This window comes from Vicugna pacos, chromosome 35 (genome assembly GCF_048564905.1).
Source record: "Vicugna pacos chromosome 35, VicPac4, whole genome shotgun sequence".
Lineage (NCBI taxonomy): Eukaryota > Metazoa > Chordata > Mammalia > Artiodactyla > Camelidae > Vicugna > Vicugna pacos.
In genome coordinates this window covers 13,484,035-13,510,119 of record NC_133021.1, presented here as the reverse complement: position 1 = coordinate 13,510,119, position 26,085 = coordinate 13,484,035, and the positions used below count along the sequence as shown (strand labels likewise).

At 48.0% G+C, this 26,085-nt stretch overlaps 1 protein-coding gene across 4 annotated transcripts; it reads right to left on the bottom strand.

The window, feature by feature from the left end:
* Positions 1-1,020: 1,020 nt before the first annotated feature.
* Positions 1,021-24,707, bottom strand: SEPHS1 (selenophosphate synthetase 1). Of its 4 annotated transcripts, none has more exons than XM_072954902.1 (9): positions 24,437-24,707; positions 21,437-21,706; positions 16,706-16,809; positions 14,750-14,857; positions 13,670-13,791; positions 11,074-11,164; positions 8,966-9,065; positions 4,379-4,591; positions 1,021-2,933 (listed from the first exon to the last, which is right to left on the bottom strand). In XM_072954902.1, exons 2-9 carry the CDS (start codon positions 21,627-21,629, stop codon positions 2,719-2,721), a joined length of 1,146 nt encoding a protein of 381 aa, XP_072811003.1. In that variant the 5' UTR covers positions 21,630-21,706; positions 24,437-24,707; the 3' UTR covers positions 1,021-2,718. The 4 variants fall into 4 exon arrangements, with proteins under 4 accessions (XP_072811003.1, XP_072811002.1, XP_006211736.1 ...); XM_072954901.1 differs by having other exon boundaries at positions 13,670-13,824; positions 24,437-24,704; XM_006211674.4 differs by lacking the exon at positions 24,437-24,707 and adding an exon at positions 23,618-23,971 and having other exon boundaries at positions 13,670-13,824.
* Positions 24,708-26,085: the final 1,378 nt, after the last annotated feature.

The following is a 26,085-nucleotide window of genomic DNA, read 5'->3' as shown; positions in this document are numbered from 1 at the left end:
GCGACTACAATATACTAAGTTATTTAAAAATACTGAGCCCAAAAGAAAAAGTACATATTGCTTACACAGTGTTTCAGTTTCCTCTCCTGGATTGAACCACAATAAATTTTTCAGCACAGCCTGTGCAAGTAACAGGCCAAGCTTTACTATTCCTTGGCAAGGAACTCCTGTTCCCACAAGGCACTCCTGACCTCCCCAGGGCCCAGGCTCTTTTGAGGCTGGATTCACCAATGCTGCATTCTGACAACCTGTATTTTTGGATGCAGCATTAGAGGGTTTAAAGACAATCAATCGCTATGCCAAGATAGACACACCTCAGTGTGATTTTAAAGTGCTACCAAGAAGTAAGTTGCCAATTTATTACCTGTTCACAGAATTTAAAAATATTCTACATAGATTTTTGCCAAGAACTTAAATACTCAGTGACCATCACTTGATTCTTCAAGGAAGGTTCAAGATGCTTGGAGGTTTTTTGTTTTGCTCGGCCCAGAGATGCCAATAAACAGAACAGTCAAGATGTAAAAATCCCTCAAAAGGCATATTGTAAAAGCAAAGTTCTCTCTTCCCTTGGCGGTCCCTGCGACATTCCTGTAGACGTGCGTTCCTAACTTCAGCCTGACTCCCCAGCTAGGATGCTCATTTAAGACAGACTCCCTAGTCCCACACCCCAAAACTTCTGATTCTGTTGGCCTGGGGTGGGGCCTAAGAATTTGACTTGGACAAGCATCCCCCGGTGGTTCTAACACAGGTGTGAGCTGGACTGCTCTCTGAGAAACACCCCTTTCAAGCCCAGTTCTTCCTCCCCGATTATATGGACCTCTAAAGCCCCAGAATTTTCTCTTTATAAACATGAATCTTCACAATGATGGTTTCAAGTTCACCATCCGATTAGCTCACTTCCTCTCGGTAGAACTGCCACCAAGGAAACCATCAGCGTTCAAGACATGAGCAATGTCGAAAGTAGTTCAGATCTGGCCGTCACTCTGGTATTTAAAGAAAAAAAAAAAGCTCAACAGTATGTTCGTCTTACTCAGAGGTTTCCAACACATTTTATTTTGCAGACCACCGGATTGCAGCTTTTGAGGACCAACATGGGCATCAATCCCTATAACATGTCCAATTAATTTCAATTAATTTCAGTTCTGCGGCAGCCCCTCAAGTCCCGCACGCCGAACGAGAGTGTGGCCTGGGCTCCAGGGACACGTGCGAGGAGGCTGCACTTTGGCTCCTGGAGGACACGTCCAAGGCAGAGCCTCTTCCAGGGCCTCCCGAGCGGTGGTTTCCTTTGGCAATAAGTTGAGCCGTTCTCTCGGGTCTGGCGCCTGCATGCAGGGAGGGTTCAGAAGCGGGCCGCGACGCTGAGCGCAGACACTCGGGAAGTCAGTGCACTTGTGCTTGAAGACAGGACTCTTCCTAATCGTTTAGTAGGTGAGAATATAAGGAAGCCTCTGCTTTTAAGTAACACAGATGAACACCTTTTTAGATCGCCTATTTGTCCTAGGACTATAAAATTCAATTCAAGAAAATATAGGTCCCGTGAAAGACTTGAAAGTTTTATAAAACTAAAATCTAGTTTTCCCCCAATAAACCGTATTTTAGCCAAAACCCTCCCGATGCTTCTAAAATAATACTAAATTCAGGGGCATCTGATTATACAAGAGCAATAAAAAAAATTAAATATTTATTTGAATAACAAGTCTTGGTTTGAGCTGCATGGTTGGCGATGCGGGTTTCCACACAAGATCACAGAAAGCGTGTACGGAAAACTACGGCGCAAAGGACAAAATAATGCTAAGAATTAGGCTAAAGAGCTGCTGATTTTAAGAAAACAAAAGGCCTGAAATCACTATACAAAATATAAAATGTATTAAACACTACCATCCACGGAACAGTCTTTATTACTGATTATATTTAAAAAATGATCTGTGCAGTTAATTATAGGTTGACTTGTAAATGAGTATTATACATGAACCCCCTTTCGGGGGACAATTCCTTGCTGCACTATTGAATACCTAATTACGTTGCAAAAAGTGTCCTTTTTTGCTATCAATAAAGAAAACAGTTAATGGTATCACTGTAAGTATTAGGAAGGCTACAAAAAAAGAAATAATATTTCTTTTTTGTCCTCAAAGTGCTTTCCATGCAGAGTTAAGCACTTGCCTTGTTTAACTGAATGCACTCTTGGGAGATGGCCTGGGTCAAAGAGATGCTCTTGAATTAGAAGAATCATGCAACCCTCTCGCTACTGGGAAACCATTGTGTCACTCACCAATCCTGCCTTTCCAGAATATCATTCCAGACACTTCCAAAAAAGGATCAGACTGATACTGATAAATATACATGAAATGAAAAGACGCAAACTGCCATTAGACACCACAACGGGTAATGTCTGTGCTACGTGAAAGCACCTTTAAAAAGAGCCTACTCGGCAAAGAGATAAGTGTCTAAAGATTCAAAATGAATCAACAGTATTGGATAACAATATAATTCTCAACTCAGAAGCTGCCTCAAGATTAGGTGCATCTTCAGTTAATGTAACAGGAAAAAAAGGCAATGGATTTTATTTTATTAATTGCATCCACTCACAAATCGGCCTAAGGTCACCAGATGTGTAGACACAATGAAATTTTTCGTTGTTGTTTACAGTCTTTAATTGAAATGATGATAAAGGAAATAGAGCTATTTAAAAACAAAACCACACAGCTGCCTCGGCCTAGATTAAGAGGTGGCACCGGGTGTGGGGTTCACATTCTGGGTGGCCACCTGCGGCGCAACTTCGATGATCCGGGGTTTGTCTATGATCCTGGCCGTGCGGTTCCCCTTCTCCACGATCCCAATAATCCATGCTTGGTGACCTTCACCGTACTTGGGGGACTTTATCTCTGCGCAGAACCGAGCTGCCTGCTCACGTGGTAAACAGATTAGAAGGCCTCCTGGCAAAGGGAAAAAAGGTGCTCGTTAGCTGTGACGCTGTGTGAGCGGCTTCCCTGCCACTCTGTCCCTAGGACACCTCTGTACCGACACACATCCAACAAGCAGCCGAGCTGGCCGTGCCGCCTTCACCTCGCCCCCAGCTGACACTGCGGAGCCACTAAGCGATTCCTCGGGCAACTCCTACGATGTTACAAAACACAACCACCAACTGTAAACCGTGGAAGTGCCCCATTTGTGGATCTGAGGCCACGCAGGAGGGGCGTGTTTGCGGGCTCAGGAACGCACACGGCCGCTAGCTTTCCCACGCTACACTGAAAGCATCATTTAAAAACAGAAGAGAACTTCTTTTTGATTTGATTCTCTCCATGGAGTCCTCCTTTCTTCAAAAACAGGTTTTCCTGTTTTTTTTCTTAATTTAAAAATAAAGATCCTCAAAGAGCCTCGCAGTATCTGGGTTCTGTCACTGGCTTGTCATTATCTTCAAAACAGAAAAAAAAATGTGAAAATAAACCTTTATTGCTACTTCAGTAGCCAGGACAGAGTATTTTATATGTTTTAAGTAGAAATAACACAATGAGGAAAAAACACTACGCTGCACTTCTACAGACAGGAGAGAGCTGCTCACTTTTGCGTAAGGGCCACTACGTGCACTTTGGGGTGCTCATCGGCTCATTCAGCTCTGGCCCCACGCCCCGCAGGTGGCAGGCGCTGCGGCAGGAGCGCTGTGCTCCTGGAACTTGTTTCAGAGGACAGGAGAGGCAGGGTCCCCCCTGCAGGCTGTGCGAGGCCCACCTGGGACCCAGTCCTACTGTCCCGGGGCTGGTGCGTGGGTAGTGGGGCCTGGGCTTCGCCTCTGCGGGTCAGGATATCTCAGGACAAGGCCCACCCAGACCGAACTGGTCAGGTTTCTTAGGGGTCTGGTCCAGGCATGGGTATTTCTTTAAATTCCCAGATGATTCAACTCTTTTGCCAGGGTTGGGAAATCAGAGTTACAGAGGAAAGAAAAGAGAAATAAGAGAAACTGGGGGTGGGGGGGAGATGGGGGAACTGAAACGATGACACACAAGAGTCCACACAAAGGGAAAGGAAAAAAATGGGACAAAAATGCACTTTGGAGATATAATATACTATTTCGTTCTTAAAACAGCAATTTCGGACATTTTCCCCCACAGAAAAAATACAGCCTCTTCAGTGTCGCCTACGGAACTAGAGTTATTTCAAACACTGAGTTTCCAAGGACCTATTTTTCCTGTTTCTCCCCGCCCCTGCCCAATCCATCACCAACACACTGGACTTAAAATGATGCTGCTCGTCACACAGGAGGCACCAGGAGGAGCTGAGGACACTCGCAGCCCAGGCCTCACACCGTGGGGTCCCGCTCGTGGGCCCGGCTCCTCCTCCTTGGGGACACACCGCCGGCCCCTGGGCAGCCCAGCCCTGGTACCTGACGTCTCTGGGCAGGTCCCGTGCATGAGGCCAAACATGTTCCCGCAGGCCTTGCTCACGGCTGCCATCTTGGCCAGGACAGGAAGGTTGTGAATCACAAAGGACACCTCGTTCCTCTGCTGCTTGGCCAGGTTCTGTGCGTGGCCCAGGATCCCGAAGCCCGTGATGTCGGTGGCCGCGTGGGCGTTGAACGTGTGCATGAGTCCGGCCGCTGCAAGACGACAGAGGAGGCGCTTACGGTTCGTGTAACAGACTGAGACTCTGGGAAGACACCCCTCCTCCACTCAAAATTTACTCACACTTTGATCTCAAAACTCCTAACTGGTCAGGGAGACGGCAGGCAGGGATGATGAAAGTCAAAGTGTAATTTAAAAAACCCAAAAAAACCCAGAGTGAAATTCAAAGTTGGTTTCTTAGTCCAGTTTGAACCACTCAGAACTACCAGCAGCTTCAATCAGCAGTAAATTCCCAGTAAACGCAAGTATCTGAAAAGAGGAATTACTATCTCAGTCACAGGAAACCTGTCTAAATTCTCCTAAAACCAAAGCACAAGACTTTTAAAGACTGTCTGACCTGCATTCAAGGCACTCCCATGATGCCTGAAAGGTTAATCTCTTTTATTCTTTAATTTAAAAAATTAACACACTTTACTTGGGGAAGTAGTTTTAGGTTGTGCAGAATACTGAGCGGGGGTGGCTCAGCGCTCCCTCTGCTTCCCGTTTCTCCAGCATCAACCTGGAGCATCAGCGGTGCTGAGAGGAGGCTGCACTGAGACAGCGTTATTAACTCAAGGTCACAGTTTACACCGAGTCCACTGGATGTCAGACCACCTAGGGGGTCGGTAAACCCACAAGCACACGCACCCAAGGTCAGAGTATCTTCACTTCCCTGAAAGTTCCACCTTTTCACCCATCCGCCCAACCCCTGATCTTTTTACTGTCTTCACAGTTTTACCTTTTCCAGAATGTCACAGAGTTGGAATCATACAGTTATTTGGTCTCTTTTGTTCATTTTTTTTTCTGGCAAGAACATTTCACGGGTGGGGGCGTGTGTCATCTCAACAAGAACCTCTCCCCAAACGGTCTGATTGGCCATTGATGTCGGTGGTTCAGATTTATAAATCAAGGGGGCAGCAAAAATGGCAAATCTGTAGTTCAGTCATTCTTCCTGCATTTATCAGATGTGACTTCTATAAAGACTTTTTAAGAAAAAAATACAATTCTTCTGAAATACAGTCCACAAGAAAAATAAAAGTAAGGGGTTGATTCCTTTTATTTTCTGAACAGGTTCGTGTCCTAGCAACTTCCAAAGGGGACTAGAAAGTTTTAATTATCATTTTTGGGGGATCCTTGACACGCTCCAGCTGACCACAGTCACTCTTCTCTTTGGCACTCAAACTGCACCCTCCCAACCCCCCTCCTGCCCCATGACAGGTGGGAGCCCCTTCCAGTGTGGCAGTGACACGACCCCACCAGTGGCTGCCAGCGCCACCACCGTCAGGCACAGGAAGTCCGGGCTTGTCTTCTGCACTTCCCGTCCCAGAGCTGGAACCTGCCTCTTCCCCAGGGAGTCCTGGTGCATTTTAGTCGAAAACATTAACTTCCAGATCAGAATCTGGGCACTAGGAATTCACGACTGCTGGTTATCACTGCTTCTAGGCCTTTCCAATAGGCCAGAAAATACTCATTTTTTAGATTAAAAGAAAAAAAAAAACCCAAGTCCATACTGCTAATTCCAATTTGAAGATTAGTTTTTACTTAGCTTCTTTGATCTTATTTCCTCTAGCTTATTCTTAAAAATCTTTGTTCCTGATGACATTAACTTATTCGTCTTATCTTAACATATCAACATTCTCACAAACACAAACCCACTGATGACAATGAAATATTTGTGTGGATTTTTGCCCTGAGGATGTACAATGAAAATACCAGGCTCAGACTGATCTGAAATAATTCTTCCCCAGGTGGTTTTGCCACTAACTTAGACATAAATGTTAGGCAACTTTAAAAAAATTTGGTTTGGACTTATAAAATATGCTTTTAATTTTTAAGTATAGAAAACTATATAAGACATTTATTTATCTCAAAGTCAGACTTATAAAACAAAGCATGGTCAGAGAGGGTCTGCTTCCTCCCTACTCCCCCTCTCTTCTGTGTGACAATTTTATTAATGATTTCTTTTTGAAAGTATAAAACACATATTATTACTTCACATTCATTTACAAAGACACAAATGTAGCATACTACATACATACACGCTTCTATCCTTCACTTTTTTTCATTTGGTGGTATCCTGGAGATAGCTCCTTAGTAATAAAGACCCCTTGCTCATTTTCCTGGTTGTGTAGTATTCCACGTGCATGTAGATGAGAAAATCCAGTCACCTGTTGATGGACATCTGGACTGTTGCCTTCTTTTGCAATTAAAAGCAGTGCTTCAAGGAATAGTATCTAACAAAAATTTTTAGTAAAGTGGGAAAGGCAGATGCTGGGGGAAAAATTATCTTTTCACATTTCTAAGTAACTTTTAAGATAACCTATTGAACAGTCAGATTTTTTCTTCTTTTTTTAAATAATTGAAGACTTCATGGCTTAAGTATTACATAAACTGGGTTCAAAGTCATTTGAGGGAAGCTGAAGAATGAACGAGTTGACAGTTCTGACTGCTGACTCAGGGAACCCCAAGTAACTAAATGGAAATGGATTTTTTTGTGGGGGGGGACAAGATTTTTAAATTTCATCTTCAAGCATGTTTAAAGTTTCCAAATAGGATGCCAACACAACCCAAGGCCTTAAATACAACATGCAAGTAATGAAGAGGAAAAAATTGGTATTTCCAGCATAAAACTGTACAAATTTCCATCACAGGAACATGCTGGAGAAAGAGTAGCCACTGCAGTTGGACAGATTTGGGTTTGAGAACAGATCTGCATGTATTTTCTTTTATTTCTTTTTGGCCAAAGGGGGAAAACAGGATCTAATCCACAGGACTGTTAAAAAGATGTCCATGAAGTATGAGAAAGAGGGGCCAGCACGTGGTGTAAAGGTCCACTCATTCCATCCATAGTTAATGACACCTGGGGTGTGTCCCTCACTCCGAAGTGCTGAGGACACCACAGTGAACAAAACAGACCCAGATCCCTGCCCTCCTGAGCTCACATTCTAAATGCTGGTTTGCCACCAAATCCTTTGTACAGAGGAACCCACACAGATGCCTTTCTGGAAACGGTTCCTCTGGCTCATCAGTTAGGATGAGAAGAGCTTCCTCCTTAAGTAGAAAATATATCTGTTGCTTTTTACACACACATGAAAGCTAATAAAAATCAAATATAAGATGCGTACAGTCTACCAGTGATTCCTTAGGCAAGGGTTGCTGCTTTCCATAAGATGAATTCTGGCCCTTTCCTTAATTTTCCTGTTTTATTTTAAACTGCTTTAAAAATTCTTAGCATAGTACAGAAGTATTTGTTCAATTTACTATGCACAGAGACTGTGAAATGGCCTCGATTTCTTACTAGATCATTAAGAAAAGGAACAGAATGTAACACTTAAAAGCATTATAAGCAGTAGCTTCAAAGCATTAAAAGCATATCTGGTTTCAATCCTAGTCCTCACCGATTAGCTGTGTGACCTGGAGCAAGTTACTTAACCTCTCTGTAAAATGAGGCTAACAGGAGAATCTTAATACACTTGTCAGAAGAATTAAATGAGAAAATATGTCAAGTTCCTGGTACATAACAACTACCAGGTAAATGGTAACCACTATTATTATTACTTTCTAATCAGTATTAAGAAGCTAGGACTAGAAATAAAATGTAAAGAAAAATATTGACATGAATGTCATTACTCATTTATATACAGATCTGGGAATTAAAATTATGATAAGGGTTAACACTTTAAATTAATAAGTAAGTGAAATACTTCTGAAATCGTGCTATATAAATTTCTCTTCTGTTTTTATTGGGGTGCAGAGGAATTCACTACTGCCCACAATCACAGAAATGCAGAAAGGAAGAGAGAAAGCATGACCTCACCTCTCCATTTCATAGATTCAGAGACTGAGTTCATCAATTCACCCATATTTCTCCGCTCCTCCTCTGTGCCTGGCTCTGTTCTAACTGTGAGCAGGGCTAAGCCAGAGGGGGACAAGACGCTGGCATGGCCACAGTGCCTGGAGAGCCCCAGACGCATGGGTCTAGGAGGAAACGTGGGGGCACAGACCCCCACGACCTCCCCACCTGCCCTAGCACACCTTCAGACGCCACACACGAGCCTCCACTTCCTGCAGCCAAGTCACACTTCACACGCCCTCCCGTCCAGAACACACCATGAACTTCCATTCCCGTCGGTGCTCCAGGGACCCCAAACCAGGTCCCAAGAGAAGGGGGTCTGCGTTCACTGGCCAAATGTGGCCCAGTTTCTCCAGCTAAGATTTTTTTCCCCCAAACATGTTAAAAGAGTCATGGGGGGAAAAAAAATCAACGCAACTGAGACTGTTATGTTGCCCACAAAGCCTGAAACATCTCCCGTCCCGGCCCCGTTCAGACAGCTTGCCGGGCCCGGCGAGGGGCGAGCCCCGGCCCACACCTGTCCTGTTGAGCCTGGCCATGTTCATCATCGCCTCCTGGTACGCCAGCTCCACGTCCTCCTGGGTGACCACTAGCTTGATTTTATTCCATTTTTCAGGCTAATAACAGGAACACAGGTGAGGGAGGAAAGAGAGAGAAAATGGGATCAGTCTTTGTTTCCGACCACCTTTCGAAAGAACGTACTTTTTCCCAAGTAATCTTCTGGGGAGTTTTATTCATCTAATTTTCATACACAAAATTAAGTTTCCCAGTGGGGAGGGTACAGCTCAGTAGAGCGCATGCTTAATATCCTGGGTTCAATCCCCAACACCTCCAGTAAAAATAAATAAACCTAATTACCTCCCTCCGCTGCCAAAAAAATTTACACAACAGTAAATAAATAATTTTTTCTGAAAATCTAGTTTCCTAACTCCTCTGGGACTATTAGCCTAGGTGTCCGTGAGACCTAGCGTCACTGGTCGCAGCCACACGTCCGCAGTCGAACACGGCAGTTTACTGGACCCACGAAGCCAGCCGGGCAGACGGCTGTGCTACCCTGGCTGCAGCCGCTCCTCCGTGCCAGGGCAGCAGTAGTTCTCAGTGTCCTGGGGGTCTCCCCATCTCCTCTGCTAAGCTGATGGTTTTCATTTTTCATGTAATTATACTCTTACTGACGTTCCCTGAATTTTGGGATCAAGTCCTCTTGATGGATGAATGAACGGGGAACAACCTCTGTTGTAACAGCACCGAGGGCAGCCGTGGGCGAGCACACAGGACATCCTTTGAAAGACCCCTCACCTCCCTTTCTCGTCAGCCTGATTCTCAAAGGATCTGGCATCATGATGCTGGGTTCAGGACATACCACCATCATGGTCCATTAATGGCCAGCATCCTGTGTTCACTCATTCTTCAGTAATACCCAGGAATCTACCACTGACGTCATAACTTGAGTCTGTGTCCCTCCCTTATCCCAATGCACCCCCCAACCCCAGGTAGCAATGATTCCCTATTCTATACGTGTCATTTCCCCACCTTTCAAAAACCAGCATCCTCCTAGTATCGAGGCCCAAACCATACTCTCCGGTTGCTTCCGACCTTATGAAAGGGTACTGTGCTGTTAGTTAGCCTTGAAATTCGTTTTCAACGCTGAGCATTCTTAAGAAATGGGTAAAAAGGCAAAGGCAGGAGCAAGTTGGGGGTGAGGCGAACAGAAGGACCCCAAAGCCCCTCATCTTGGATCCCCTTTGCCTCACCTGCTCCCTCGCTAAATAAAATTACTCAGGCCTGGACGGCCGTACTGGGAAGCGACCTGGATTACTGCCCTGTAATGGCCCTGTGATCTGCTTTGATGGGAAATCTCCCCACCATCACAGGATGAGAAGGAAAAAAAACTAACACACGTGGTCTCTTTAGGAGATTTCCTCTGCTCTGTTATGTCAGACTAAGATATATCTGGTTGATGAATAACATAAAATTGTTCTTTTTCAACTGTTCCTCAGGGCTGGTGGTTTCAGATGACAGTTGTAGAAATTAAAAGCACTGAGATATGTGAGATTACACCACAAGCGTATGACGTTTTGAGTTGTTATGGCAATGAAAAAAGTCTTAAATGAAGAATTGAGGATTACAGCTCAGAAGTGACTCAGGGTAAATATCTTTATATTCTAGATGTTTTCACCACCAGATATTTATCAAAATGTTGAGTTGCTAATTAGTTTAAAAAAGACAAAACCACCAACCAGAAATAACCAAAAACCTCACGACTAAAAGAATCTGTCAAAAAGCCTGGCCTTATTTACACCCCAGACGTCAAAATCTGCACATTCTCCTCTGTGTTGATTTTTGGTGATGCTTAAGAGATGAAAGACCTGGTCGTCTCAGCACAAGATGAAGAGACAATCAGAACTCACTGCCTCCCAGATTCTCTTCGAGGGGCATCTCTGAGCACCAGGCAGAGGCTCCCCTACTTTAAAGCGCCTGATACATGTGGCCTTGATTCAGTAGGAGAACAGGGACGGCCCCCAGGGTTTCTGCCAGGACGGCACTGACCCTGAGCCCCCTGGCACTCCGGCTAGAGGAGCTCAGTCTGGAAGACACACTGCTGGCCCGGGAGGCGTGATCACTCACAATGTCCAGCCACTGGTGCACGGCCACCGCCACCTGCGTCCCCAGGGGCTTCGTCAGCACCAGCACGTCCCCCGGCACCGCGTTATCCGGCCTGAGGAAGAGAACACAGGCAGCCCCTCGTCAGATTAACCACGGAGACAATTCAGCATCAGTTAAACAGGAGAAAGAGGCTGGCAAATCCACCCGTGTCTTTGCAAACGCGAACTTAAGTGTAAACCAACTACTGCCACGTATTAGAGCTTCATCAGCTTGCTACTGAGACGATGCTGAACAAAATACTAAAAGAAAACTGAGGAGGCCACAGACTCCAACACTCATCCAAGCTGGTTAGAGAGCCACGTGCAAGATGTGAAAATCAACCAGCTCCCTGACTCATCCGGTTACATCTGTGTCCACTGTTAGCGTCAAAAAATATTAACTCTCAGATGATGCACAAGAAACTCACTTTCCAAAAACCAGACCTTAAGACAGAAATGTCGTTCAGCTCTGACTCAGCCACCCTCAGAGCTGGCGTATTCTTGTGCATCACTGGTTATGTGCAACCTACAGATATCTATGAGCAAGTTAAGTGTGATAAGATTGCTGGGTTATTTTTAAGTTTGTGTGCGTTCTTATTTTACAAAGTAAACACTCATGTTGTTGACAAAAAATTCACTGAAGCTTGTTTTATTATTTTTTTCCTCTCTCATTTTTGACTATCGCTGGCTTCTTGTTCCATGGGAAAGCTGGAATGAGGGAGACGCATGGACTTTGGGATCTCTTGTCCCATCTAAGTGGAGAGTTTGAGAACCATCAATGTAAATATGGGAAAATAAAACCTGGATGGAGGTAAAATGCAAAACCTTTAACACGACAGCTGCTGCACAATGGCTCTGAGAGGAGCTCCCACCCTCCAGAAAAGGGCAAACGATAGGAATGTACAAGAAATACGCTCACCCTTACTCCCAGGGGCAAGGCAAAGGCCAGGGGGCCTGCCACCCTGCTGTGCTGGTCGGAGCCCGGCACCCACTGCTGTGGGGGGGCCTCTACAAAGGGCAAACTGGACACGTCTATCCAAGTTACGGTGCACAGGTGCCCTACTCAGGAATTTCACTTTGAAAAGCCTCTTCCCAAGAGCCACACGTAGTATGCAAGGAGATCTATGCACTGGAGACTATCTGTAATGTCAGCATACCTGAAGCTAACCTAACTGTCAACAGTAACCTGGTTAAGGACAGCCAAGGCTGGTAACAGTGCTCACCCCCAGGAGGGACACTGGTGGCTGAGGGACAGGTGAGGGACTCTGTCCTGCAGGGCCTGTCACCCCCTGAATTCTGAACCAGGCCAACACATCTCCTCTTCACAAAATCAGGTAGACAAGTGGAGTGTCTATTTCCTTCAGAGAACAGGACAAGGTGGCTGTTCTTAATAAGACATCAAACAAGAAAAGGGACAACGTTGTTAGGAGAGAAGCTTCTCCAAAGAGCTAGAAATGGCCCAGAAGGCACATGAAGAGACGCTGACGGCGTCCGCCACCAGGCGACGCAAGTCAAGACCCAGCGAGACGCCGCCTCCGCTCACCGGGATGGGCAGTGTCAAGGAGACAGGAACGAGGTTGGGCGAGGCCGCCGAGGCGCCGAGCCCTCACCCATGGCTGCTGGGAATGTAAAATGGCGCAGCTGCTTTGGAAAACAGTCTGACAGCCCGTCAAACTGAACAGAGTTACCGCGTCACCCAGCAATCCTCAGGTCGCCACTCCAGGGAACCAGAAGGTATATCCACACAGAGAATCCGCGTGTGAACGAGCACACGAGCATCACTCACAACAGGGGGACACGACTCAAGGGCCCACGACCTACGAGTGGAGGCACAAACTGTGGGATGTCACACAACGCAGTATTATTCAGCCAGAAAAAGGAAGAAGTCCTGACACATGTGCAATGTGGATGAAAAAACTCTGCTAAGTGAAGGGAGCCGGACGTGAAACATCACGTTGCATGATTCCATTTCTCTGAAATGTCTAAAACAGAAAAATCCACAGACAGAAAGGAGAGTCAGGGTTTCCATAGGGCAGGGAGGAGGGAACTGGGAGAGACTGCTATGGGTACAAGGTGTCCTTTCTGGGGAGATGGAAATGTTCTGGAAATGGAGGGTGGTGATGGCTGCACAACTTTGTGAATACTAAAATCTATTAAGTTGTATACTTAAAAAAGTTAAATTTTACACTCTGTGAAATTCTGCCATATGAATTACACTTTAATAAAAAACACCTAAAATTTTGAAAAAAACAAGAATGAAGTACTGATACACGCTACAAAACAAATGAAACTTTAAAAAGCTATGCTAATATTCTGTGAAGTGAAAGCAGCCAGGGTCGGGCTGGGCGTGGGGTGGGGTGTGTGACAACGAAGAGGGATGGGGTTTCTCGCTGGGAGGATGGAAGTGTTCTCGAGTCGACTCCGGTGATGGCGAAGTAACTCTGTGAATATACCAGAGACCACTGAACTGTGTACCTCAAATAAGTGAATTGTATGGCATGCAAATCAGTATCTCCACAAACCTATTAAAACAGAGAGAGAGAGAACAGGGCCAGGGGACGGGAGCAAAGCCCACTCACATGATAAACTCGTTGGGCTGGCAGACGGTTGTGGCCACGCCTCCGAGAACAATCCAGGGGTTGAGCACGGTCTGGCCGCCCGTCACAGAAGTTCCTGCCTCCTCTGCTGCATCTTTAAAACCCTGTATAATTAGGGGCATCACTTTATCCCTTTCCTAGGGTTTAAAAGGACACAAATTAAAAGTCACATAATTCAGTTCAAAACCCAGAAGAGAGAGACTACACTTGTAGTTATAAGAAGACCGTAAACCCTCAGAGGAAGTCCCGGAGCTCAACAGGGGCAGGGAGTGACAGAAAGTGGGGGGAAGGCTCCACGTTGTAGCCACTTTACCCAAAGTGGGACAAGGTTCCAGGTTACAATGTGAATGAAACCCAGACAGCAGAAGTAACGCTGGAATACGACGGGGCGCACAGGGCTGCCCTGGATCTGAGCCAGCTCTCTGAATGGTCCTTAAGGATCCCAAGACCAGCTTAACATGTACCCACACACCTGCCCCCAACAGCTGTGCACGGCAAGGCCCCAAGGGCACGGGCAGGGGCGGAGGAGGGCCTGCTGGACCTACGTTTCCACGCGCAGGGCAAACTGGGGGACGAAACCAAGGACCTGTCGACAGCACTCTAAACAGGAACTCCCCTCTGGGTCAAACAACAAGTACAGGTCGTGCGGTCAGAGGCACTGCCCGGTGGGCGCCCGAACACGAGGGACACCCCGACCCCACCACTGTCCACATCACCATCCAACCAGCGACCAAAGAGCGTGCTGCCTGCCCTGAGCACTGCGCCCTGGGCGGGCCACGGGCCTGGCACAGAGGTGCTATTACTGCAGCCAAAAGTTCATGAAAACAAACACGCAAACATCTTGGCTTCGGTCCGCCCAGGAGAGAGAAAGGGAAGCAGGTGGCGGGAATGGAAACATGAACAAGCCAGGCTATTTTAACTCACCGCTCGCCGCCAAGAGGCAGAGAGCGGACAGGATGTGGACAGACTGGGCTCCTCACTTCACGGAGGGAAAGAAGGCCAAGCAGGCAAGTGAGGGACCCCGACCACAGCCCAGGCAGCAGCCTGACTGTCTCCACTTACCCGGTCGGTCATTTTATTGCTAATTCCAAGAAGCATCAGCATATTGTCACATTCGGTGACCCCCATGGCGTAGAGGTCACTGAGGACGTTGGCACAGGCTATCCTGCCCTGGAAGAGAGAGGAGGTGTGAGTGAGGATGAAGGGGGCTTTCCATGTGCAGAACAAGGAGCCGGGCTGCGGGGCGGCACCAAGACTTGGGGACATTCCGGGGACGTGGTCCTCCTGGGTGTCTGTGAGTCCCAGACTCACGACCTTTCCAGGGTCACAAAACCACTCGCAGACACTCCTGTCACCGCCTCTCCTTCCTTGTGTGGGACGAACAATCCCCCCATTCCGTCCCATGCTAGAGCATAAGGTTTACTGAGATGGGAACGGGGAGGGGGGCGATGTCGGGGGGAAACACGCTTGGAGCGGATGGCGCTGGAGGGAGAGTCGGAGCAGAAAGGTTTGAAAACAACTATCCTAAAGAAAATGTGGCAACAGCCACTTATGCTGAACAGATCCCACGGGTTATAGAGAAGGTGGGTTTTATACACTCGGGTGGAGAATTTTTGGAGCTTCTTTTCAAGGCTGTGTGAGATAAACAGGAAAATCATCTTGTTTGAGAAAAAAAAAATGAAGAAACGAACAATATCCAGGCCTGAAGTCAGCTTGTTTTCTAAAGAAACAGGGAAGCCTTGCCCAGTAAACTGTATGGTCCTAGCGAGGAACTCTGAAACAGTATTCAACAGAAATGCGGCAGTAAAGGTTTTTTACTGCCAACAGAGATTTTCTAAAATACACGTTGCCTCTGTCTAGACAATAAAGGAGAAAATGACAAAGTTCTCTTCTGACATCAGGGTAATCAAACTCCAAGTCACTATCACTTTCTGTGGCCGAGTCACTGCTTGTTGCTGTTTTCTGACGACTTCCTGGCAGGTCGGCAGTGGCCCGACCGCCCTCAGTGACTCACGGTTAACGGCAGTGTGGCCGGCAGCTCGGGGGTGCCAACCACAGGTCAGGCGGCAGCGACTTGCTGCTCCTCCTGTTCTGGGCACTCGGGCGGTTTTACGAGATGCTGGCATAGGATGAATTCTGGTTCTAGCCACCCTGGGACTGTCAGGCGGGACACCTGGGCCATGGCGGGCCACAGTCCCTCAGGAGCCCTGCTCTAGAGAAGCGCGGGCGTGTCGGGGAGAAACAGGCTTCTGGGGACCTGTGCGCCTGTCTCAGCACGTGGGAGGTGAACACCCCTCCCCGCACCAAGCTGCCTCCCGGCCTCAGTTCTCACGTGGGTGGCTTGATTCCAGGGCCCTTGGCACAAGGAAGGGCCCCTGGGGCTTCCTATTGATAGGATGTTCCCAACCTCGGCTCTCCCGGCTGGCAAGGTGGAGGGGTCCAGTGGGGCGGGGGGTTGATGGCAGCAGCCCTGGTGTGAGCAGGTGCAGGTGCCCGAGCAGCACGTGAGCAGGAGGCAGACGCACTTGCTGCGCCGTGGAGTAAAGCACGGTGAGGGGAGGGACCAGAGTCAGGACAGGTGGGCAGCTAATTATGCTCAGATGCTAAGCTCTGTTTTTTCTGGATGGAAACATCGAGGATCAGTCCTATTACAGAGGATGGTGAAACACAGGAGCGTGGAGTCTACAAATGTCAAGGACAAGAAAATGAAGAAAACCACAAATACGCTGGCGAACAGACACGCTGACCAGGTGTTCGGGGACATACACACACACAGGTACGGAAGCAGCCGACAGACGCCCCACGTCCGCCTAAACTGCCTTGTGCACGGTACCCGGTGTGAGCAAGGGGTCGATCAAATCAGACCCACAACCACGGGAGTCAGGGCAGGGTGGGATGAGAACAATCTGGATAAAACAAGAACAAAAAACCCCACACATCATGTACAAAACCCCAGCCGCCACCCCAACCAGACGAGTAAGCAGTTCCAGGTGTAGAAACAAATCAGGTCAAACTCACCATCATGTAAGGGTCATCGACGATGGGGTAAATGTAATCTGTGGTCTGAACCAAGGAAAGACCACCGTGCCGCAGGGGAATGACACAGGTATCCATCCCGATGCCTGCAAAGAGGGAAGTCATCACTGTCCAGAGGTCAACAGGAAGAGCCATGTTATTTTGTACCTTCAGCGCTCTGAACAGGACGAGCTCTGCGTAAGACACTTATGGAACGCTGCTTGCTGCCAACGAAGCAATGTGTTTCCTATCAAGAAGCGTAACTGAAATAAATGTGAAACCAAACCAGCCGAAGACAGAAAATGAGAACACAGTCTGCTGGTCGTGGAGACTCGGCTCCAACGTGGTACAACTTTTAGGCTTTAATGATGCCTTGAACAGAAATTTTCCTGTGTCACTGCACCACGTGACTGGCACCAGACAGGACTTCTTTCAAGATGAGAACAGCACAAACAGAACTCAGGACGTCTCACCCACAGTTACTCAGAGTGTGTCTTTACATAACATTGTAAATCGACTTATGCTTCAATTAGAAAAAAAAACAACAGTGTATCTTCAGGCAGCATTCGGTTTTTCCAACAGAGAATCTGTTAAGTATTTTACACACATAAAATGCCATTACTTCTAAATTTTAGTTAAAAATGACTAAAAAAAAGGAAAAAAGGACAAAGCTAGAACAGGTAGGTATTCATCAACTCCAACCAAGCATGTACATAAACACCGTGGCACCACGTGACCTGCTACACAGGTTCCCATAAGCAGTTTTGAAGAAACCTTAAAATTCCCTGTTATTCCTTGTTACAAATGTCACTAACTTACACTACAAAAAGGAGAAGAAACATTTACTTAACAAGCTTATGGGGTGCATTTCAACTTATTAAAACTTGTTTCCAAGCATTTAGAAAGATAATACAGACAACTGGTGGGTTAATCAGAAATAATTCCCTTTCCTGAAATCAGGTTAGAAATGGCCAAGATTAGCTATCGTAGGCTAGTTTCTTTAAAAACCACCTGTAATGCAAACACTGCACCAACGTAGACCGGCTCCCACTGGGGAAGCAGAAGAGTGCTTTCCTACACAACACACCTCTCTCAAGGATGCGGGAGCATTTCAGCTTCGCAGTCCAACAGCCCAAGGCAGAGAACAAACCAGGATGAAGAACCAAAGGAAGGACGTGGATGCCACCCTCGACTCAGCATTCAAACGGAACTGGAATAAATCACACCCGAGTCACACTGAACCGAGCACGTGAGTTCTTGCAGATTCTGCATAAGCGAAGCTGCTACGTGTGGCAGGACCACCCCAGCAGAGGCCAGGTCCCCGAGGCACCTTCTCGGATCCTGGTCCATTGTCACCACCACAAACAGAAAACCGAGTTTAGTAAAAGATCCCTCTGCGAAGGCAGGCTGAGTTCTTACGACCACACCAGATGAAGGTCAGAACTCTCAGTGGAAGATTCTGTTAGGGAATAGAGAACTTCACTTCAGAATGGCAAGGCTCACGAATCTGTGACAACGGAACACAAGATACCAGTGATCAGCTTTCGTGCGTCTTAGACGAGAAAGTGTGTGGTAATTCATCTCAACAGTGCGTGTGTGCAGAAATGTCATCGAACAATGTTCTGCAGCACTCAAGTGGAAACAGGGCAGGAACCACAATCAAACTTTTACTGATTCTCCCTAAACTTATCATTCCAACAGCCGGTTATTCCAAGCATATGACCATTCACTTTGAAAAAGAGGGAAGAAATAGCGCTTTCTTTTAGGTTGTCACATAAACTACAGAAATACTGAAAGAGACACAGAAAAGAGCTGCTGAAGGTTAGCTTTACATATTTCCTAACGTGGAAATCTTAAACTTGAACTCAGTCTATCTGATTTGTAAAGCAGGTGATTTCTGGTTAATTCCCAGCCTCAGAGCATGTGACCCATGACTCGGGAGCATGCTCCCGGGGCTGAAAAGGGGCTCCCATCACCCACATTTCCTCTCTCAACTGGGAAGCCACTACGTGCTAGCTGAGGGTTGAGTGTTGTCTACATGGGAACTGCCAGGCACACGCGCTTAGGGAGGATTCCAAAGCATCCAAAGATGCACTACAAGACACACTCAGTTTTAAACACTTAGTAACAAGAAAAGCCAACGTCTTGTTAGCAATGTTTTCCATCATGTGTTGAAATGATTTTTTTAATACAGTGGGTTAAATAAAATATATTAGAATTAATTTCACCTGATTCCTTTTTTTTAATGTAACTATCTGAACTAGAAAAAAATTTTTTTAATGTAACTTTCTGAACTAGAAAATTTTAAATGACACAGGTGGTTCACCTCATCTTTCTCTAGGACAGCACTGGTCTGGAGTAATCAGCTTACAAATCATCTACCAAATTTCAAGGAAGGGAGAGAGAGGGTGAGTCTGGCATGGGCCGTGGGCCTGGAAAATGAAGGTATCAAGTTGAGAGAGAGCGGGACAGCCCAGGTAGAGGGTGGGCAGGAACAAAGGAAAATGCCACAGCAGAGGAAGCTTCAAATGCCAGATCGAGCAGAGTGTGCTGAATCATCAGCGGACAACAGGGAATTCTAGGAGGTTTCAGCTGGCCTGAAACCATCCACCAAATAAATCAAACAAAAAAAACCAACTCAAACCATCATACTACCTCCACTGCCAGCAGCCATCAGTACATGACAGCTCTTAAGTATCAGGCAATAGATGTACCAGGTTCTAAGACACAATCATCTTAACATTTCTTTAGTTAAAACACGTCCAATAACCGTGTAAAACTGCACAACTGTTAAGTCTCACCTTTAGAATCCAGGTACACGGCCTCGTATACCTGGATTATATACATATATACATACAGACACATACATGTATACACACACGTCTTGTGTGTGGGTGCAGACACACACAGTTCATACACAGATAATTTCTGGTACTCGCAACAGTTGCAGTTAGTAAGTATTATTATCCCATTTTACAGATGGGGAGATCGAGGCTCAGGAGAATTAGGAACGTGCCCAGAGTAACATTAGTGACCAGTTTAGTGCCTGTGCCAGGATACGAACTTAGATCTGATTCCAAAACAAAGTTCTGGCCACCAAGACACACCACTTCTGTATGAGGTTCTAACAGTCCTTCAGCGTCACTTGCTGGCAAGCTGGGGTCCAACGACCCCTAGGGAACGCCCTGAGCGCACGCTTCTGCGGATGTGCACTTTCCTGGGATGGGGCCACGGCTCTCATGGACTTCTCAAAAGCTGTTTGTGACCAGACTCCTTCGCCTTTGAGTTCTTTTATCTCTTTCTCCGGCCTGCCCCCTGCTGTGGACACCTGTCCCCGTTTGCCACTGCTGAGTTACAGCTGACACAGCTCCTCTCTCCCCATCAACACGTCTGGACTTAGAAGCCAGATGACAAGCGGTTTGGTGTGTGAGCAATCGGACGTGGATTCCAGGTCCTGCCCCTGACCCCGGAGTGACAGGGACCGACCAACCCAGCCTTCCCGAGCCCGGGGCTGCGGGCAGGTGCTTAGTAAGTCTACGGGGGGAGCTAGAGAGAGGAATTGTTACTTCATCCGTGAGGTTTGTCCTGCATTCATTTTCGCCCACTTGGCAGCTTGTTTTTCCAGACGTTTTCTAAGAGCTTTCTCAGGACGTTCTCAATTCTTGACAAGTAAGCGGACATCCACTCCACCTCAGTTACCAGCGATTTCTCCACGTCAGCTACATGAGGACAGTTTTCTAACTGAGTTCCTGAGAGGCCTACAGGTTGAGAGTGTGGGGTGAGTTTTCTTCTCTCCTACCCAAACCCAGCCCTGATTTTATCTATTTTATATGTGGGAAATAAATGAGAACCCTGGGTTCAAAACCAGTGTTGCAAGACAGAACTTGACCATAAAATAACAGATGAAAAGAAATGAAATGAAAACCTTGTAAGAAAGCTGATCAGGTCACACACCGTAACTATGAAACATCCACAAACTCCTAGAATAGCCAAACGCTCAAAAGGCAAAGGCCTGTGTTACGTGCGTACTCCGCAGACCACACAACAGAAGCTAACGAACAGTATCCCCGCAGCCTAGAATTTCCTTCTGAGCTCTGTATTTGGGAAAAGGCAAACCCCTAGTGACGTAAGCAACTGGCTCAAGGAGACAAGGCTCTCAGTCCCCGATGACATCCTGGGGTCACACACACGTCCAGCGCAGCCTCCTCGCCTGTGTCCAGGGCTTCTCTTCTCCCCTCTCCACACAGGCGCTTTTCTGACAGCGCCTATTGCAGAGAAAGCCCTGAATTCTCTCCCCCAACCCAGGCGCCTTTCCCCCAACCCGGTCGCCGCTCCCCCAGTGCCGCGTCACACCACCCCTCCTAAGGTAATGAAGAGGGAGCGAGCGTTCCAAGGAAAATTTCAGGATAAAGGCATTAAGTTTCTGCTTAATCTTTAGCTAACCAGAAAATCCAATTTAATAATAAAAAAAATGCTTTTACTGCGAAATAACTGTCTCAATCACATACTTATTAGCTTAAAAATGGTGAGAGCACATTTCTTGATGCTTTTCAAGTACTGTAAGGTAGCAGTTCAGTATAACTTTGCTCTTTGAATCCTTCTTACAGAAATTAAAAAAAAAAAAGAAGAAAAAGGCAACATGGGAGGACAGAATTCTAGTTTTCAACTCACTGCCTACACCGCAGCCAAGATGCTCTACTTGGGGATGTATGAAAGAAACACTGGTACACATACCAAGCCTTGGCATAACTGCTCCAAGAAACTGCTCATCTTCTTGGAAGTGGTTCTCCTGTAAGGATTCCAGCAATTTCTGCAGGACATCTTGGGGCACTTTGCAGCCGGTGCCCTTCAGTTCAGTGAATCTGGTTAACCGGAAGCTCTTATCCAATTCATAACTTTCTGGGTTAAAGGACTCCCGCGCAGACATGGTTCTTGGGTGCACACACCCTGCGGCTGGGCACCTCTCCTCCCTCTCCTAGGCGGCTGCTTTCTTTACAGATCCACCTGGAGAGAACCGAAACACAAAGACACCATTAAGAGACCTCACCAGTACTTGCCAACAATCAAGCTGTACACAGGACAGTGAAATCACCAAGACCACAGGGAAAACAGCGATCTGGGGCCACAAGTTTATCACAGCGATGCACAAACCAGAGTAAGTCACTTAAAAAAATGACCACAGCATTAGAGACCTCTTCTACATAAGAAGATATCTGTGGTGTCACACTCGTGGCTCTGAGGGGCAGCACTGAAGATGGAACTACAGGCCAGCTGGGCTTACAGGACAGAGTGCTATTTTTGAGCAAAAAGTCCCAAAGGTTCTTTAGCGGGCAGCATTGTGAGAAAACTTATAATCACTTCATCTGTCAAGCAGGAAGCACTATGGCTGAGAAATTAGATGTCCTGGCTAAAATGACTTTTCTGGAAAACCTTCTGGTATCTTCTGCTATCTTACACAGAAAAATAAAGCGCCCGATAGGCCCTTTCCAGGAAAAGGATGTTACTGGATAGTCAGTGGATGAAATTCTTTATGATGCTAAATTCAATTTTAGAAAAATAGGTTTTCACTCTGAGCCAGAAGTACACGATTCGACCTCAAACTAAAAGGAAGCCTCAGTAAAGAAGACAACTTGAAAACTGGAATGGCTGTTTTAACACAGCAAGGCTCATTTTCTTTTAGAGAGCACGGAAAGTTCTCTGATGTTTTAACGCAGCACTGTTTCCTAGAAAGCAAACATCTCGCCCAACAAACTAGTACACACACATCACTGACAAAATATGCTACTGCTCATTACTGTTTCACTGCAGACCTAAAGTGATAAAATAAACTGGACTAAATCACTAGCATTTATGGTACCTGGTACCACTGGAAGTTTCTGGAACAAACCTTTCTAAGTTTGAAGCCTTTGGGGCTAAACCAAAACCTTGCATGTGCTCCCGGGGTTTACAAACTTCCAGATTGATACTTTATTAGGCATAGAATTACAGACGCCCCAAGTTTTAGGGTCAGTTTCCCCTATAAAACTTATGATTAAGAACATAATTCCCCTTTATAGAGTTTTCGATCCCCTGGGAAGCACATCACTCATTTAAAATAAATCTCACAAAGCCTGAATTTGGGCAGTAATCCAAACCGTCTTTACAAAAACATGTTTGGGGGTGAGCAGTGATTTCGGTTTGAAACCTCCAACTGTAAAGGAGCGAACCTTCCCACATTCCAAGAGAACCACCTGCCCAAAAGGAGGGAGCCAGGAAAGCTAAGCAAGCTGCGGAGATGGGAATTTTGAAGCCATTTTAGAGTTAGGAGAAGTCCAATAGCACTTTGACTTGGAAGGGTTTGGAACAAAAACAACAGTCCTTTCCTCACCAAATGCCTCGCATTTAACACCGCCTCGCTTCTACCAGGAAAAAAAAAAAATCCAACTCACGAGGCATCCAGTTATTTTCCTACCTCCAATCTCTATCCAAAAAAAAAGCCGAGGGGAATTTGGAATTCAGGGGACTAACTTCCTCTTAAGTCTTCCCAGACATTTTAGGGGAAAAAAGTTTAAAACACCTTAAGCCCAGAAGGCACTCGAGTTTTAAAAGTTCCAAATGGAAGAAGGGACGTAAATCACACACATCACATCTGAATCCTAAAAATAAATTCTTACATTTTTTGGAGGGGATGGGGGGGGGGACTCGGGGAAATGAGTAATTATTAATGGGGAGGGGGGTTGCATAATAAGCACTCGATTCCAACCCCGAAGCCGTCTGTTTACACCTTTAAAACAATGATATGAATATTTAAAACAACGGTTAACCCTTTCCTTCTCGGCCACGTTTAAAATTTTTCAAACGAGCGCCAGGCGGGACGCAGAGCCGGGGGAGCCCGGTAAGTGGGGGCGACAGCGAGGCAGCCCCGGCCGTACCTACCTCCCCCCAAGTCCCTAAGCCCAGGAAGCAAACAATGAGGGGGACAGGGCGGCGTGGGCGCCGGGGCAGCGCACGTCGAGGCGGCGGCCGGGGCGCGGAGGGCAGCGCTCGGGGACACCTTAAGTCCCCGGCTGCCGCCTTTAAAGGCAACCGGAGCCTGGGCTCTTTGTGCGGCGCGGCCGGGCCGAGGCGGCGCGGGGCGGCCGGCTGGGCCATGTCCGTCCGCCCGCTCTCCGTCCCGCCGGCGGCGGGAACCGCGCGGCCCAGGCCGCGGGGAGGGCGCGAGGCGCGCACGGCCCACCGGCCGCGGCGGGTACCCGGGCTCGCGGGCCGGCCGGGCCGGGGCGCCCGGGGTCAGGCGGAGCCCGCGGGGCCGAAGGGAGGGTGCGCGCGCGAGGGCGGGGGGGCGGGGAGGGCCCGGAGGCGCCGCGCCCGGGGGACCGGGCTCTCCCGCCGCGCGCGCGGGCCGCCGCCGCCGCCGCCGCACAAAAATGTCGGCGGGCGAAAAAATTAACCCCTGCGCCTCCGCCGCCGCCGCCCTCCCCCTCCACTCCTCCCCCGCCCTCTCCTCCCTCCCTCCTTCCCCGGCCCCGCGCGGCGGCGGCGGCGGCGGCGCGGGCGGTGCTTCTTTTTTAAAGCGGCCCCACCAAGCCCTGGCTCGGCCCCTCTCCAGGCAGCGCTGCAGAGCGCCGGCCGTGCACCGCTCCCGGCGCACCCGGGCGGCCCGCGGGGGGATCCGCACGGCCGCCCTGGGCCTGAGAACGAATATTCCCCTTTAAGCCTGGCGTCTCGCCCCCCCTCCCCGAGCCAGGCGCTTACCGGTTCGCTTTGCGCCCTCCGCCTCCTCCCGAAAACGGGACTCCGCCGCTCCCACAATGCACCGGGCGCGGCCGGGCTCCCTTAAGCGTCGCCTGAATAAAAAGGCCGCTCCCGGCGGCGGAGGGCGGGAGGCCTGGGCGCCGCGGGAGCTCGGCCTGGCTCGGCGGGCCCCTGCAGGGAACGGGGCCGCCGCGCTCCGCCGTGCGCCGCGCGCGAGGGGCCCTTAAGGGCCGGCTCCCTCCCTTTAAGAGGCGGCGGGCCGCGGCCGGAGCGGCTCGGTGGCTGCGTGCGGCCCGGGAAGGGGGCGGGGGCGATGTGCAGGCCCGAGCGCGGCAATGATTGGTCTCGGGGGAGGGGTGGGGGGTTGCAAGCCCGAGGAGCGGTGGCATCCGTTGCATGATGCAAAAAGGATTGATTTCAAAAGTTGCGAGTTGCTTTGGCAGCAGCCTTGGCGCCTGGGCCACCTCCTTTTCCTTGACCCGCTGGAAGGGCCGGGAATGTTTTCCAAAACCTGGCGGGACTCAGCCGCGCGGCGATCGGCGGGACGCTGTACCTGCTCCACGCGCGCTGCCGGCAGACAATGAGCCTGGAAACGATTCGAAAATAGAGCAGGAGCAGAGGAAAGGTCCCCTCTGCTGCGATGAAGGACTCAGAGACACAGACGGCGCGTTTGGTTGAAATGACTTCCATCACCTCTCCCTTCTATTGTTCAGTCTGGCTCGGGAGTTCATAGGCACCTTAGCGAACGTGTACACGTCCTGCAAAGTTTCTTGAACGTTTCATGTGCTTGGTAGGAAGTCAGAGCCTCACGTTCCGCAGTTAGATTGTTTGCTCTGCCCAGGTCCAAGTAAACATGGCAGCCTATTACTGTATGTGTTTAAATTAACACCCACAGCAGTGCTGCAGCCTGTGAAATTACTTATTTCAGGGTTTCAACTTTCTGCTGCACTGCTGAATAAAAATAAAGCAAAATGCTTTGCGACGACGTCTTTTAGGGCTTCCTTTAAAACCGAGGAGTGGGGAGGAATGCAGAGCAAACTTTTCTAGAGTGGTTCAGCATTTTCCAAATACATTTGGGGGCAGGGTTTTTTGTTTTGCTTTTAACGAAAAGGTACTTTAGGTTGTGCTGGCAGGTTTGTAGGCTACGCAGATGCTGTTTTCATTCTTAAAATTTCTTCTTGTCAGTTCCCCCAGGGTTTTGATCTTGGTGAAGATGCAATAGTGATGCAGCCTAGGAGCCCAGGCTGCTGCGGGCTCCTCCTTTCTCTGTCCTTTCTCTGTCCCCGTACAGTAAGTTAGGAAAGAACATAGTACCTGGATTCTTTAACGTGATGTGTTGGGCTTTTGTTAAGAGTGGCATAACCCCGTGGCGGACAAACCTAGATTTGCCTCTGAATTTCCTTGAAAAACGCAGGTACACACAATCCCCAGGGGGCACTCCGGGCCTCCAGAATCAGGGGAGGAGGATGCGGATGTCTTAATTCCTCTCGTTTCCTCCCTTTAAAAATCGATCTTGTGAGTTGTTTGTGTTTGAGGGGTACTGAGTGTTAGGTTTTGTGTTTTGTGTTTTGGTTGTTTTTTTTCTTAGCAAGAAATGTCACAACTAGAAAAAAAGATTTGGGGGAGTGGGGGAAGGGGACTTAACAGAG

What these genes read in the sequence shown, in the direction of transcription:
- SEPHS1 (XM_072954901.1), bottom strand. Translation starts at nt 21,629, where the DNA reads ATGTCTGCGCGGGAGTCCTTTAACCCAGAAAGTTATGAATTGGATAAG. An exon ending in GCAATAAAATGACCGACCGG is followed by an intron (nt 13,825 to 14,749) that starts GTAAGTGGAGAC and finishes TTTAAACCCTAG; the next exon opens with GAAAGGGATAAAGTGATGCC. An exon ending in TGCACCAGTGGCTGGACATT is followed by an intron (nt 9,066 to 11,073) that starts GTGAGTGATCAC and finishes TCCTGTTATTAG; the next exon opens with CCTGAAAAATGGAATAAAAT.